General features: G+C 36.9%; 1 protein-coding gene across 1 annotated transcript in view; it reads right to left on the bottom strand.

The window, feature by feature from the left end:
• Nucleotides 1-1,522: 1,522 nt before the first annotated feature.
• wnt6b (wingless-type MMTV integration site family, member 6b) overlaps nucleotides 1,523-15,724 on the bottom strand; it is a 30,529-nt gene continuing 16,327 nt past the window's right edge. Inside the window, exons 2-4 of the mRNA XM_055032348.1 lie at nucleotides 15,719-15,724; nucleotides 6,162-6,466; nucleotides 1,523-5,103 (exon numbers count right to left, since the gene is read on the bottom strand). The exon at nucleotides 15,719-15,724 is cut by the window's right edge and continues 215 nt beyond it. Of these exons, the coding sequence (XP_054888323.1) occupies nucleotides 4,642-5,103; nucleotides 6,162-6,466; nucleotides 15,719-15,724 (773 nt within the window). The 3' untranslated portion in view covers nucleotides 1,523-4,641. The remainder of the gene's footprint in view (nucleotides 5,104-6,161; nucleotides 6,467-15,718) is intronic.

Below are 15,724 nucleotides of genomic sequence, written 5' to 3'. Positions count from 1 at the left end.
CACACCATTGAGGAGAAAATTCCTTGAAAATATGAACTTGTGTCAACTTGTACAGCTCAAACAGAGGCAGGCCTGCTGCCCTCCATCTCACCCATCCTCCATGACTTTGTATTTTTCTCAATTCTGCAGCATAAACACTTGAACAAATCTCATCTTGTTGGGTGGCCTGTGAATGTAAAGATCTGGTTTTTAATCATAAAATTGACAACATTCAATAACAGCAGAATTTTTTTTATATACAGAAGAACTTGAGCTTTGCAGATGTCTTGCTTATTTCTGCATGAGAATCAGCTATTTCTTTCTTTACCACTTTTGAGCTGAGCAGATTGAGTTTGGTGACATTGGATTCTCACGTCACGTCAGTTAATTATACACATTGGTCATAAAATGCTATGATTATGACCAAGTTTATATACTGGTCATAATCAAGGTTTAAATTTAAATTCCTGTCACTTACTTTTTTAGAAGTTATTGAAAGCAGTTAAGACTTTTTTGTATTATTTACCCTTGTATCTATATTGGTGGTGCCGTAAGGGTCACTGTCCAAACACCCAAACTTCAAACCGTCTGACTGATGTCTTGAAGTGTTGCTTTAGTGCAGGGGTCCCCAGAGTCAGTTCTCAAGGGCCGGCATCCTGTATGTTTTAGTTCTCTCCCTGATTCAACGCACCTGGATCAAATGATGGCTCGTTAGAGGCCTAAGAAGAACACTGACATTCTGAAAAGGTTGTCACTACCACCAAGGAGAGAACTGTTTTTCATAGAGTTTCATCATCATGTTCTTTTCTCATAGTTCCATCTATTTTGTAAAATGTACCAGTCTGTCCTGCAACAAAACTTCCACACAAGTTTGGAGATGCTTCCATCTCCAAACTTTACTGATGGGATCGTCTTCTCAGGCTTGCCAATTTCCTACTTTTTTCTTGTATAATTTGGGTTATTCTAACAGATCTGAAAACAATTAAAAAGTTGATTAAATGCTAGACAAAAAAAATGGTTAAGGGATCCACTGCACAATGGAGCAATTGGTGGCATTTTTGTCTTGCAGTGAGAAGTTCATGGGTTCAAATCCCAGCCTTGTCTTGCTTCCGCCCAAAGCTCAGAAACATGACTGTTGGAATAATTAATCTTTATAAGTTGCCCTTGTGTGTGTGAGGACACACAAGTACAATATGGTATAATTCATGGTATAATACCAGTTCAGGGTGTCTTAACTAGCAACCACTGGTGATATAAGCACCACCCTTTTCCCCAATGATGCACACAATTTGTCCATCACATTGTGTACTAATACAGGATGTATACTCAAACCTTGCTGTCTGTTGTTTAGCGTTGCATATAAATGTTTATCCTTGGTGCATTGTGTTATCACCCCAATTTACACACTACATGAAAGTAGCAGGGTTTATTTTAAAGCTATTATCATAATCAATGGTTAGTCTTTTAAATAAACACTGACGGTAACCTTAAATTAAAGTGACATTAACAGTTAATTGACAAAATAGACTTTAATAGCAAGATAATCAATCGTTTGTAACAAAGCTGATCATTTTTGGCCCTCCAAAATGGTTCTGTGCGATTCTAACAATATAACTTCAAGCCATCATTCAAATATGAGTCATCATACACAACCAATGAGGAGAAAACACAGAGGTAACTGACTAATGGCAAAATAATATAAAACATCCACACCAACTTTAAAAACCCTTTATAGAACAAGCTGAAACAATGGGTTCATTATACATTATATTGTGTACGTAACAGACCATGAAAGTCTAAATAACATGACATAATAGTTTTATGAGAAGCACTCTTCTAATGAAACAATCAGCGATTAAAAGTGTCCTGTTACGTATGGGAGGTGTGTTTTCATTGACTGGCACACTTTTTATCTACACAGAAGATTATGCTCATAACTGGCCAACTTTCATAGTCGTGGGTATGTTTTTCAGTACAAATTTTCAAACACAAGCATACAGACACACATACATTATGCACAGTCTCAAAAAAACAGCTAACAACCAAAGTGCATTATTTTAATAGCTCTGTATGACAAATCAAATGAAAAATAACCAACAGAAATGATTTCTTGATGGCACAACATAAAGAAAAAAGGGCTCCGCTTTTACTTCTGAGGAAACAACCAATTTTACATGTTTTTGTAAATGTAAATGAGTTATAGGTGAGAAGTTTTTCATTTGCTTTACAGCCAAAATGTGCAGGAGACTTGTACAAATTTCTGTTGTGATCCTGAATAATACACTACTTAACATTTGTTTGGTCTGCTTAAAGTTGATCAGTCCTTGCAGGTGAAATATGTCAAAAACTTTACTTTTCTAGTCCATAAAGCCTTAAAAATAAAAGACGTTGAAAGTCAGTCTTGGTTAGCCCATTTGATTAACGCCAACCACGTTCCTGCCACATGGACACACCTGTAAATGTTTTTAAGAATGTTTTTACATGTATAGATGGGAATCGATTGGTCTTTCTATTGTCTTTTGAAGAAACTCTTGCTGTAGGTAAAATAAAATTGTCCCTTTCTTATGTTTCGTGAATTTTTTCACATTTTGTTGTGTTTCAGCCACAGAGTCCACAATGCGTTTTGGGAGATTTTATGCAACAGACCAACACAAAGACACTTAAAATGGAAGAGTTGAAAAAGAATGGAAAACATATTGAAATTTGAATCTGAATAAATGCATTTTAGAACCATTTATCACTATATTTACAGATTAAATCATCTTGGTTTTGAGGTCAGAGATTTTTGCTTATTTTTTGTAATATTAGTCAGTCGGATTAGAAACTGTTAAGAGCAACATTTTGCCAGAGATTCTGAATTACATTTAGGTATGGCCTTTGATTAGGCCATCCGAACACACAAATAAGCCAGATTTGTAGACTGAACAATCAATGGACTTTTCTCTGACAAACCTAAAAGGTCTTCACCTTAAGCTGTATTTATGCTAAGATAAAATGCGAGGAGACTATTTAATAGGGGACCTCTATAGATAATAAACTTTATTTATATGTATCAGAGTAAAGAAATACACATCACACAAATAGCATTGTATTTGTAAAAAACATTGAAAATGCATAACTTTGCTACCTTTTTTCCAAATATGCGCTAAAATGTGTTGGTCTAGCACATAAAATCTCTGCCAAGTCAGAGTTTTTTAAATGATCAAAAGTATAAAAGTATATTCAAGGGGCATGAATACCTTTGCACTGCAAATATTTAAAGAGAAAAATACATAATTCAAACATTTAAATATCTGACAAATGTAGTTTTCAACTGTCAAATGTGAGTTTTTCTTGTTACTTATGATTTATAGAAAACAAAAAATTACTACAATGCTACATACCAGTAATTCCATCAATACATAACAAAGAAATTGAATGTCGACATTAATATCCATAATGCTTTATGTTTTTATTACCCTACAGCATATTGAAAGTAGACCACAATGTCCATGAAGAAATTTAAATAAATAAAACAGACTCTCTACAACCTTGCAGGTTTATATCATAACTGGTGTGGCTCTTTGCCTATTTGTATTGAATACCTCAGAGAAATCATCTTACTGATCCGGACACCTCTTTGGTTTAACAGCTACACTGAGCTCTGTTATAAATGTTATGGAGGGAGGAGACTTGAGCCTGGTTCACACGGCAAGATATTGATAAAAATGTTTGCCCTGATCTTTCACCTTTTGACAATCTTAAAAACTCTGGATATTGTGGTGGCTCTGAAGATAATATTATGAGATATTTCTGCATTGTGTGTGGTCTGTTAAGAGTGATCTAAACTATTTGGTCTACACACATCAGGACTGGATTGACCTCAAATCGGGGATATTCAACATGTTGGATTGTGTTGGCCCAATATTCTAACTTGTGATGTAGGGTGTCCCCTGTCGATAAGCAGCCTGTTGAATGTGACATGTAGCCAATCAGAACACAAGATGACAGAAACATGTAGGAAAATTCAGAATACAGAAAACAAAACTGCCACAGTACACCAGAAAGTCAGGCAGAGGTTGGAGATATTCTGTTTTATTGTTTTTTTGTTTTTCTGCTAAATGTAATCCATAAACTACTGCCATTGGTTCTTCCCAGTCAGCCATGTTTCACGTTTTGTGGGTTTTTCCATCTGACATCTGAATGTTTGTGAGTGTAGTCTGTGTGGTATGTTTGCCATGTTGTGGTATGCCACATAATGTAGGTCCAAACCTGTTATTACCTAAGAGGAGTCTCTGAGATTTGAAAATCCCACCATGTGAACCAGTTATTAAACTTGCCCAGCTTGTCAATAATAGACCCTCCACAAATTCTACCTTTTATTTAGTGGAAGAGAACATTCTTTGGTCCGCAGACAAAAAAAAAAAAAAAAAAAAAAAACAAGGTGGTTTGGAAAGTTTTCAATTTGTTCAAAACTCATAGAACTCCAACAATATTTTAAATGTCAAATCAAAGGTGTTGCATGTGTTATTTGACTGTAAAAAAAATATTTATATATAAAATGAATAACCATGGAAGTCTACATCCTTTCCTTCTTTCACATCAACAGTACAAAAGCAATAACCTAAAAAGTAACAGAAGTGGTTATAATTAAAGTATATGAATACTCTTTACCTCAGTTCATCAGTGACACAGACTAAGTTCTTTCCGCACCATGCACTTTTTACACTGGACAACGCAACACCAATGGAAGCGGCACAGGCAGTTCTCCTCAAACACCACCGTCTCCTCCCTGTAGCCTCGCTCGCAGCACAGCAAGTCACAGCCGCTGATGTCCATGGCTGTGCTGTTGCACATGCGCCCCCTTGTTCCCAGCGAGCCCGTTTTCCGATTCGCAAGGCAAAAGTCTGGAGACTCGTCAGAGTATATCAGGTCCTGCTTGTCCGGCGGCTTTATGTTCTGGCCGACGGGTATCAGGGTCTTCCCATCGTTGCCGCCCATCACCTTGGAAGCACCGTTGAAGCGCTCCAGCAGGCGGTCGCCCACTTCACGGAAATGAGGCATCTTTTTCCAGCACGTTCGCAAGGTGCATGAGCCTGATAGTCCGTGGCACTTGCATTCAGTCCGCATGTGGAGTTTCACGGCCTAGTGGGAAAAAGGTGTGAAAAGAGAAGTGAGGGACAGCAGGCAGGTGAAAAAAAAACCCTCAGGAGAGAAAAACTTCATAAAAAGCAAATAACTTGCACCTCAAATGGAGGTACACTCGCTTCAGACAAATGACAAATCCACTAAGGAATTTAAAATTTATTATTCTGCTGACATAATTTATCACACACAAAGCCATCAGATCACACAAACACACACACGCACACACACACACCCAGCACACACAAACACTAACTGATAGATAGGTAAGATAAAAGCAGACGCTATTCCAAAGGAATTTTTCCCCACCCCCCTTCCCATCCACGTTGCCTCTGGCCTTCCTACATCTAACAAGCCTTGACAACAGATCATTCACTTATACTGCACATAATTAACCCATCACACACACACACACGCACGCAGACCTGTCCATTTAGGCATATACTCTCTAACTAAAGGGGTAAAGCTGTATGCTTGCATGCACACAAACAGAAATGTGAACGCATCGCAGCACGCTTGTTTGTCAGCCTCTGGGAATTAGTGTGCCTTTTTTTTAATGCTCAAAATGGTTTGTCACTAATGCTTTAATTGGACCACATCCCAAAAACCTTTGTGTCCTCGTTCCTCTGTACTTTCCTTTGAAATTAACTTAATAACTGAATGTGGCTCTTGTGCAACATTTTTTCACAAGAAGACAGAAAAAAAATCACTACCATAGCAATAGTTAATTACTTGTGAAATGAAGTTAAATTTCCTTCAGTGACTGTGAAAATGGTAAAAGCTGTTTGCCTCGAAGGCTTAAATGCAAAATATGTGGCACGCTCTTCTTTTTTTGTTTCAGAAATCTGATTCTTGTAAAAATATCAGCTTACGGTACTCCACAAATACAGCTACAGGCTGTCTTTCTCTTTTGCATGTTTGAGGAATGAAGGATGAATTCCAAAGAACAGGCAACATCTTTGAAACATGCGATCCACGTTAAACACAGTAGCAGTTACAAAGCATGCCACACTAATAATTAAGCGAAAAAAATAGGAACTCATCAACGTGCTTCTTACCAGCCTCCCAGCCTCGTTGTTGTGAAGGTTAATGAGTGTCCTGATATCACTTTTCCCTCTCCTCCTCTTGGCATCCATAAACTTTTTGGACATTTCATAACCAAACTCTACATCATCGCCACAACCGCCCCACTCCCATTTAACCCCGTCCCCAGATGAGGAAGATGAAGGCGGCCTTGGAGGAGCCTTGTTTCTGGTCGCTTCACATCCACATTGAAGAAGTTCTCCCATGCTGCAGGCTTGGGTCACAGCGTGTGTCACCCCTGCTGCTGTGATGGCATAGACGAATGCTGTCTCCCGGATATCTGCAGAACAGACCATGAGAAAGCAGGTTAGCTGTTTCTATTTCATGTGCTGAAAGGCGACTTATGTGGTAATGCCACACGACATTAAGAAAACATGGAATATGCAATGACATTGGTTTCTGTCTAAAAGGTAGGTGAGAATAAAACAAAACCATTGTTTTGGAAGGATGTTCAAAAAATTCAGTTTTTCTTGAATTCATACTTAAAAAAATCGTCAAGACACTCAAAGTCATTTTTACAAATCAATCTTATTTCATTTTCATGCTGCACAGTGGCACAGTTGGTAGCACTGTTGCTTTGCAGTAAGACAGTTCGAATCTTGGCCTGGGGTTTTTCTGCAAGTTTGTTGGTCTCTCCAAATTCCTCTGCATTTGGAGAGACCAACATCCTGTGTCGCTGCGGTGCCCTGTGAGGGACTGGTGACTTCTCCACGGTATTGTAGATAAATGAATCTTAATCATTTAGAATCCAATTAGATTGTTTTTAGCTCAGTATTTGCATTCGATTTGCATATATTCATAACACCTAAAGCCATATATTTAATTTTTTTATTTTGCACATTTGCAAGTGCAAAATTTACCAGGAATTAGAATATTACATAAGACCAATAAAAACATTTTTATCACAAAATTGTTCTTTTCTGGCAATGTTGTGACCAATAAATCAGAATCAGATTTATTCGCCAGTTTTATGTACATAGAAAAGGAATTTGACTGTGGTTTCACTTTGCTCTGGCTGACAACAACTGAAGAGTTTTTCATTAAACAGTCCCTTACACTTCCCACAAGAAGATCAGCGTCAAAGTGTATTTAAGCACACTAGGGGAAAGTATTCCACATGGAATAAAGTGCTGTAGGAAAAGGTGTAAGCAACAGGGATAACCACAGCCTGGAGAGGACTGTGAACCAAAACCTCTTCAAGAGTCTAGCAGAGGTCAACAAGGCGTGGGCTGCAGCTGGAGCCAGTACTTCAACACCTGCAACACAAAGATGTATCCAAGATATGGGCAACAACTGTTGCATTCCTTGATTTGCACACATTTTTTTTTAATAATAAAAGTACAGCTTGGAAATCAAGGTCTTGTGATGGGAATTTTAGAGCACTTCCTTCTGCTGGCAAGCTTGACGGAGATCACCTTCCAACACTGGTAAAGTACCAATACTTGCTGCATTATCTGCTATAAGCCACTTCACATTTCCCCATAGAGAAGCTAACACCTAAGCACATCCACAGGCTGATTGCCTCCATGCCATGCTGCATTTATGTCGTATTTTACGCAAATGGAAACCCAACCAATTTAAATGAATACCTCTCAGCAGCCTGATATTATTTTGTCTAAATTTAAGACAGTTTTCATATAATAAACTTATCGAATATTTGGCTTTGTGTTAAATTAAATTAAGTTTCAATGGCAGACTAATTTATTTGTCTTGATTTTTTATTTTATTTTGGAAGAGGAGAGGGGGGTTAACCAAAACAAAGACTGAAATGGTTTTTACAACGTTTATTAAGTCATTATACATTATAAGAAAAAATGTTATCATTTTATTAACTTTTAATCTAGCAAATCAAGAGCATTCCTTCTAATACAGGAATATGATAAAAGCACTTTCCCATAAAGCCTGGTTCATAGCTAGAGTCTCTAGCATTAATGGATTTGTAGCACTGTGAGGACAGCTGTTTCCTTCTAATACACATATATTCATACACTAGTACTTTTAGGAGCACCACAACTGGTGGTTTATTTTGAGTGCAGAGCTTAACACTCCCTACTGAAAGAATGTTCAACTACAACTGCAAATTGATCATGTGTCTGCCTCAGTGGCATTAGCATCATCTTCCTACCTCAGCTCAACACGTCATTAGCCACGGTTATTGAAGCTATTGTTATTCTCTTGACAACAAAATACCAGCCATATTTATCTGGCTATACAGAAAGGTTCCACAGTCTCTTTGCAGAGTTTTACTCATGATGGTAGGATTTTTCATGACCTGTTTCATAGTACAGATTCACATAAAAATAGAAAAATGCTATTAAAATTACAATGACAATCATAACAATAACAGCCAAACCAAATAAAGCAAGCAAATGTTTCCCAGTAATACTAAATGAAGTCCTCTGAGATGTTTGAATAATATGTTGTGAGGTGACTGCATTTTGTTATCTTCATAAATATACAGGATTTTTCCCAGAAAATTTGCTAAGCTCGGTGGAGGAGGCAACAAAGTCCACCAGTGGATAAACTTGCTGAAATTAAAAATAAAATGTCTGGGTAATTATGTACTTTGGAAGACATTATTGACAATAAACACTGACTTCAGTGTCTTGAGGAAGGTAAGCACAAAATACATATAAGTAAAATAAGAAATGTTAATGATTTCCACTTTGGTTAAATGCTAATTCACTGATCAGTGAATGCTTAAATGAGCTATATATCACTGGTCTCACTGAAAACTAAAATAAACAATATGAAATGTTACCTAAAATGAACAATGATATTTGTATGCTTTACTATATATTCTAAATTTAAGTAGTTATTGCGTTATGCCTTCTTGTGTTTTACTCAATCCTACTGTTTTATAATGATGTCTGCTGCTTGTTGAAGTATTTTGATTTGATCATTGTGATTAGTTGTTTTGTATCTGAGCAACTGCAGTAATATGAAGGAATACTCTGATACGCAGCTATGATTCTCAGCTTCAACACAGAAAATTAATTATGAGGTAATTTGCATAACTGTAGAACTTGACAACACGATGGGAAGGCAAATCAGCCACTTAATTCAAGATTTCAGAAACAAGGCAAGGAACCAGAAGAAGACCCAGGAATAAAATTTTCAAGGCACCCTCGAGGCCTGGAGTTTGACAACCCAGATTTAGAATAAATACCAGTTAAAAAATAATTTCAGCTAATAAACATAAATATTGTCAACAGACTCTACCATAGAACAATAACTGCCCAGTGTGGAGACAAGTGAATGTCTTTTATTTGTTGGCGATGGAACAGATTAATCGAGCAGTCACAGCCATCAACAATGCCAGCTTCATATCACATGATTCTGTGAATGGGATTCATTATGAATTACACACACAGACACACACACAGAAAGAATTGGCGGCGAGCTATGAAACACGCACACCCCCTGCATGCCTTGATATCAATAACAGCTGCAGACCATGATACCCTGAGATGTTTCCAGTGTCGACAAATTTGTGTTTGTGCGCGCACGCGTGTCATTTTGAAAATAGCTATTCTAAGTAAGGCATTTAACCTTTCCAACAAGTCAGCTGCTCCTTTGTTTATCTGGAATTTTTATCTTGCATTTTATCCTTGTTTGGAGCTGGCTGCAAATTGTAACTCAATGGTTTCTTCCAGTATAAATATACAACATGTGTATAGCAAAATGTATACGATTTTTGTGTGAGTATTGTGTTTATCCCTTTGTTGCCATTAAGCTAAACCCCACCTTGCTGCTGTACAGCAAAACAAGGCTGAGACTTTCAGGAGCTGCAAGATACTGAAATCAAGATATGTCATCTCACAAACATCCCAGTGGGTTTACCATCAGAACACAGCTCATTATTAGAACAATATGTTGATAGCAACCCAAGGAGGGTCCACACAGGAAAAAAGTCAGGCCAGATGTCCTTCAGGCACACTTTAGAAACAATTTAAATAGAAAATCATCAATTGAATGTATGTTTTATTTAACACATGCAAATTGTTAGTCATTTTCTCTAATAATTACACAGGTTTCTTGCGGTTTGTTTTTATCATCTCACTAAAACATAAAGGAAGGGAAATACAAAGAACACACAGTGAGTAGACATAAAAACAAGAAATGAGTGGAAGGAGTGAAGAAATAAAGACGGAAGTGGAAAATAGGCTATCAAAAATCTGATGATTTGAGGCACTCTGTTTTCACATTTTCCTTGCAGACATGAATTCCAAACAAATTCTCTGCCGTGGTGGGTGTCTGGGCCTGCCTATGTCTGCTTCTAATTCCATGCAGCCCTTCTGCAGCATTTAGCACATATTCAAATCATGTTTCAACTTTTTAGGCAACAACATTAGGATCATTAGGAGTGAAATAATGATCACTGAGAAGAAAAAAGTGTATGAACAGCAGCAAGAATTATGATCATCACTGACAAAGAAAGATATTCAAGATATGCAATTCACTCTAAAAACCTAAAGACTGCAAGATCTGGAGTTCTGTTCAAAGTCACTTCTACTTTGCAGTCTTTGCTATGTTTCTGTTTTTGAATTTTATTTTGGAATGTTTAGTGTCAGACAGGGTGGTCAGTAGTAGAAGAAAGCCCCCAGGGGCCTGTTTTCTCACTGTTTCTCTTCACTCAATACACCCAAAACTTTCAGCACAAGGCAGAGTCTTGAAATCTGCAGAAGTGAAGAAGAACAGAGCTGTGTTGTCCAGCGTAACAAACTACTTTGTAGCATGCTTTGTGAACAATGATCTCAACATAAACATGCGCTGGATAAAAGAAAAATAATAATCAGTATATCATCTAAGGATAAGTGGTGCAGCTGGATTACAGATATGTAGTTGTTTACATGGTCCGCAGATTGGCGTGGAAATGCAACCCTTATGTTGTTTGCCATTAAAGACAGTGGAGAAACCCAATTTTCAAGCTTTAGATCTGCCTGCGAGTTCAATGCATCTTGTGTGCTGAACTTCCTCTGTTTGACTTTGTCTTTCTTAGACTGTAATTAGTGATCTACATGAGATTTTGCTCAGGATATCACCTCTGACACATTATGGCAATGGTAAAAACTTAAATCCGACCAAAATGGTCACAGTTTGCATCACTGGTTACTTTTCCAGACTGAAAAACAACCAAGCACAGCAGAATTAACTCTCAAAAGTCAAGTGGTGTTTACTTCTTTGATAATTATCTTAACATCTACTGATTATAGATGTAAAATCCTTGACATGATTATATCTGTGCAACCACTGTACAGTCCCAGGAAAGTTGTTTTCATTTACTTTGCAACAGACACTCACACAGTCTATCGTGATGTTCAAAGAAGAACCACAGCATCCCTTATGTGATTACCAGCATCATTTTATGCTGGTTCATTCACGTCGCAAGTCAGGTCTACTTCAGGATGTTAATCTTATCAGCCGAGATCAAAGAAATTACAGAAAAAAGGGATTTTTTTTCTGAAAGGTTCATGTCCAGAAAAAATAAATTCTTGATTCAGATGCAAAATGAGGTCGTGTGTCTACCTGTTCACTCATTCTTCTACACATTTCCTGCAATACAGGTGTGAAACTGTCGTAAGCAATGTTGTGAAATCACCTAAAACCCTTATTATGTACGCATACACAGCTCCAGACCTCACACGTTTCAACCCAGTACACTTAACTTCTCCCTGCCAGCTTTTACGCAAGTTAAAAAGTAAACATTTGCATCTTGGCACATGAGTGTGCAATAGCTCTTCTTAACTCCACTACAGTTGGTAATGTGATCCATCCATTATCAGGGTGATCATCACAAACATCACAAGGAATGAAATGCACACAGATAGTCATGCTGGTTGCACAATTATCACTTCATTATCACTCGGATCTCATCACTCCATTAGCAATGTATGGTTGTTTCAGTCTTATAAATATGCTGTAACACAAAAGTCACATTATGATGTGTAATTAAAAAAAAACATGTTTCTGGAGAAGGTTATCTAATAAACACTCAGACACAAGAACTAATGCAAAGCTTATGTTTATGCAAAGTTTGGTTTCCAACTGAACAGAGTTGAATTTTTATCACACTATCACACAAAAAGGTTTTATTTTTCCAAACACCTTTTGCAAAGCAGAACAAAAATACAAACTTTAGCTCTTATAGGCAATTTTTACAGGCAAGTCCATAAAAACATCAAAAACACAATTAATTTCAAAATGTAGAATATTTTAACATAGAAGTCCATTTTGCTCTGGGCCCCTCTTGGACCGATACCTTCAACTTCCAGAATCAACAAATTTGAATTTATTATTTGTAATAAAATTTATTATTTGTAATAAATCCAAATTTGGTGTCTTAATACCAAATAAAGACACCAAAATTATTACGATAAAGCTACTGATTTTCCAGACCTTTACACAAAACTGGCTTTACAGAAGCATCAGATCCTACACAATAAAACAGCTATTTAAAATGGAAAAGGATTTAGGGTGCAGAACTCCTGCAATAAAATTCTGACGAACTATGGATTTATCTTAGGACAAAACAACTCAGAGTGTAACATTTCTGTCAAAAAGAGTTAACACATTTCAACACCTCATAGATACAAAAAAATGCACAAAAATCTCAAAAGTGTGATGGATTCAGTCACAACATAGCCAGAAGAAGTTTCATACCAGCATATCAGGGAAAAATCTCTAAAAAGATGTCAATGAGGTTAAGTAAACCACTTAGAAGGAATAAATACAGAGGCGTTTTTATTTTGACATTTATTGGTCCCAGCTTATGATAAACAACCATCGAGGGCAAATCCAAGTAATTGAGGACATAAGCTTCAAAACAGAAGAGTACTTTGGCTTCCTTTATAGACAGGCAGGAATTTATGATTAATTGTCTTCAACTGGTAGATTCTTGCCCCCTTTCCCTTTCTAGTCTTCATTCGCTTTCTCAGTGTATCTTTGAATCTATCACTCCTCCATTCTTTCTCTTTCAGAAATACTAACAATAATGGTGCTGCAGTAGACATAGTAGACAGAGAAACAATAATTTAAACCAGCTAAATTAACTTTATTTTTTATGTTGTATTTTTGTGTGTTTTTTTATTTTATTTTTATTTTTAACCAGAAAGGTACTGAAAATGTCTACTTTCTTTTCAGAAAAAGGCATTTATTTTCTTGTTAAATAACAAATTAAAGGTTTCCTGAAGAACAAATTGTAAGATTTTGACAGCTGACAGTTATGGTTTCGACTGGTTTAATACTGCATGTGAAATTAATTAGAAAAAAAGCCACCTTTGCAACATCAATGAAAGATAAGAACAAAATGGGTTTTGTGACATGTTTGGCACATTTTTGGCAGTCTAAATTAATATTAAATTCCATGTTTGCTAACTCAACACAACGATCACAAGGTCATCTGTAATCTCAGTTAAACATGAGACAAGCAGCTCTCGAAGAATCCAATCACACAGAAAAACCAACGCAGTAATTGCCATGGACCCAGCGGTGACCCAGCGTCAGTTATATTATAGACTTCAAAGAGCTGGAGCACGATGTTAAGGGATCCTAAAGGAGATGATAGGAAAAAGCAATCTTAGGTAATCTTTTCAAGCGTGCCCAATCTGATGAAGAGGAGATTCAGTCAAGTGTGAATATGTCTGGTCAGAAACACAACAGCTGCCCTTGTCTGTTGGAGTACTGTCAGATAAAGGACCTGACCCCAAGTGGATGGAAACTGAAATCTCAAGGTACTGGTGAATAAAAAACGAAGGAAAAAAATAAATAAAATTGTGTTGACGTTATACATTTTCACTGTCTAGTAGATTTCTGGCCTAAATTAAACTGTTTAATGCAATATAATTAAAGTGTATTGGTCAAACAGGGACCTCCTGTTTGACATCACCCTCTCTTCCCATTACAGCTTGTAGTCATATCACACTGGCTTAGAGCTTACCACATTGTAAAAAAACAAAACCTCCCAGAATTTTCATGTTCTCTGCAGTGTCACTGTGGTACAAGTGCTTTTATCTTTTATAGACTAGTGGGAGGCCTTGAAGACTCTGACGACGAATATCAACTCCAGGGAAGTAATTATAGATTGATTAGGAATTGGTATTGTGAGTCATATTCCTTTACAGAGAGATTATTAGTTGTGTATTTAACTATTTTTGGTGATAGGTTTCTGCTGTAGATTGAGAATGCGGTCAGGAATGGAAAGACTGGGATGTCTTTAATCATTACCAATCATTAAAAGGCCATAACTAAGCTAATCAGTTTTACTTAAACCTACAATTATATTTGATCTACTCTCAGCAGACTGATAATTATTTTCAGAAGCCAGCATTTCTTCTGTGGTGGGCTGTCATAGCTAAAGCACAAGTGGAGTAAGGATTTTCTTCCTGCATGGCGCTAACTTACAGGTGAAAAAGACACACTTGCAGGCCTTTCAATGATCCCTTGAAAGTTTTCTTCTTCAGCCCTGACTGTTTTGATACCAAATATGTTGCTTGATGGGAAATAATCCACTTATTGAAGGAATAATCCAGTTTCCCTTTGGGCGCAGAAGATCAATCTTAAACCAAATATTAAACTTTGTCTGATTAAACGTGCAATCAGAAATAGTTCAACAATTAGTCATGTCTGGAAATGCCTGAAAATGGAAATCACATGTGCGATTGTTCTAACAGGCACAAAAGGAGGAATGTATCAAAACTGCAAACCAGTTTCTTTAAGAAAGTATATGCTTCACTAAACTTCAACAAACCACTTTACTGAAGCTGCTGAAGAAACACTATAAGAAGCTGATATCATCAATCATACAGCAATACTGCCCAGAATAAGGTGAACTCAGAAACTTCTCATGTATACGTCAGACAATTCTGCATGCTGTGACAATGTCAAGGATTCCTTCAAATGACGACATAATACCTGTGATGGCAGCTTTATATTAGAATTGGCAAGTGACATACTGTAAATGCTGCTGCATCATGATTGCCATCACTCTGAAATTAGGTTTCCTGCAACATACAAACTATCACTGAGGTTATTAAGACTGCAGGACTGTTCATCTAGTGCCAAAAACCAAATTTAGAAAATAGAAAATAAATCCTCCAGTTCAAAGTTTGTAACCCGGTCATCATTTCAAAATGTTTTAGAAAAATGTTTTCCGGACTTTCTTTGTACTTCCCACCTTCTGACCCAGATGCTATTTACCAGGATCTGACATTTTTCAGAAGTGGGATTCAACTATTTTTATCTTCCTGGGACGAAGAGAAAAGATTTGCAAGGGACGTCTATATACATATTCTATATTCTGTTCACCATAAGATTAATAGAAATTAGTAGAAGGTGCTCAAAATGTTTTCAAACAGCAGTGGTTTTGCCTGAACTGTAAAAACACAATAATTTCTTTATGAAACTGCAAGCAAAACTAATGGACTGCTAATTGGTGTAAATATTTCACAGATACTGTTGGACACATCTAACAAAACGAAACCAAAAACTGTTTTCATCATGTAATCAAATGAGACACTCCCTCTTCACTCACCTTGCT

This window comes from Poeciliopsis prolifica, unplaced genomic scaffold (genome assembly GCF_027474105.1).
Source record: "Poeciliopsis prolifica strain line A6 unplaced genomic scaffold, Auburn_PproV2 SCAFFOLD007, whole genome shotgun sequence".
NCBI classification, from domain to species: Eukaryota; Metazoa; Chordata; class Actinopteri; order Cyprinodontiformes; family Poeciliidae; genus Poeciliopsis; species Poeciliopsis prolifica.
Note: the sequence above shows the minus strand (reverse complement) of the source record. Positions and strands in the feature narration are given on the sequence as shown.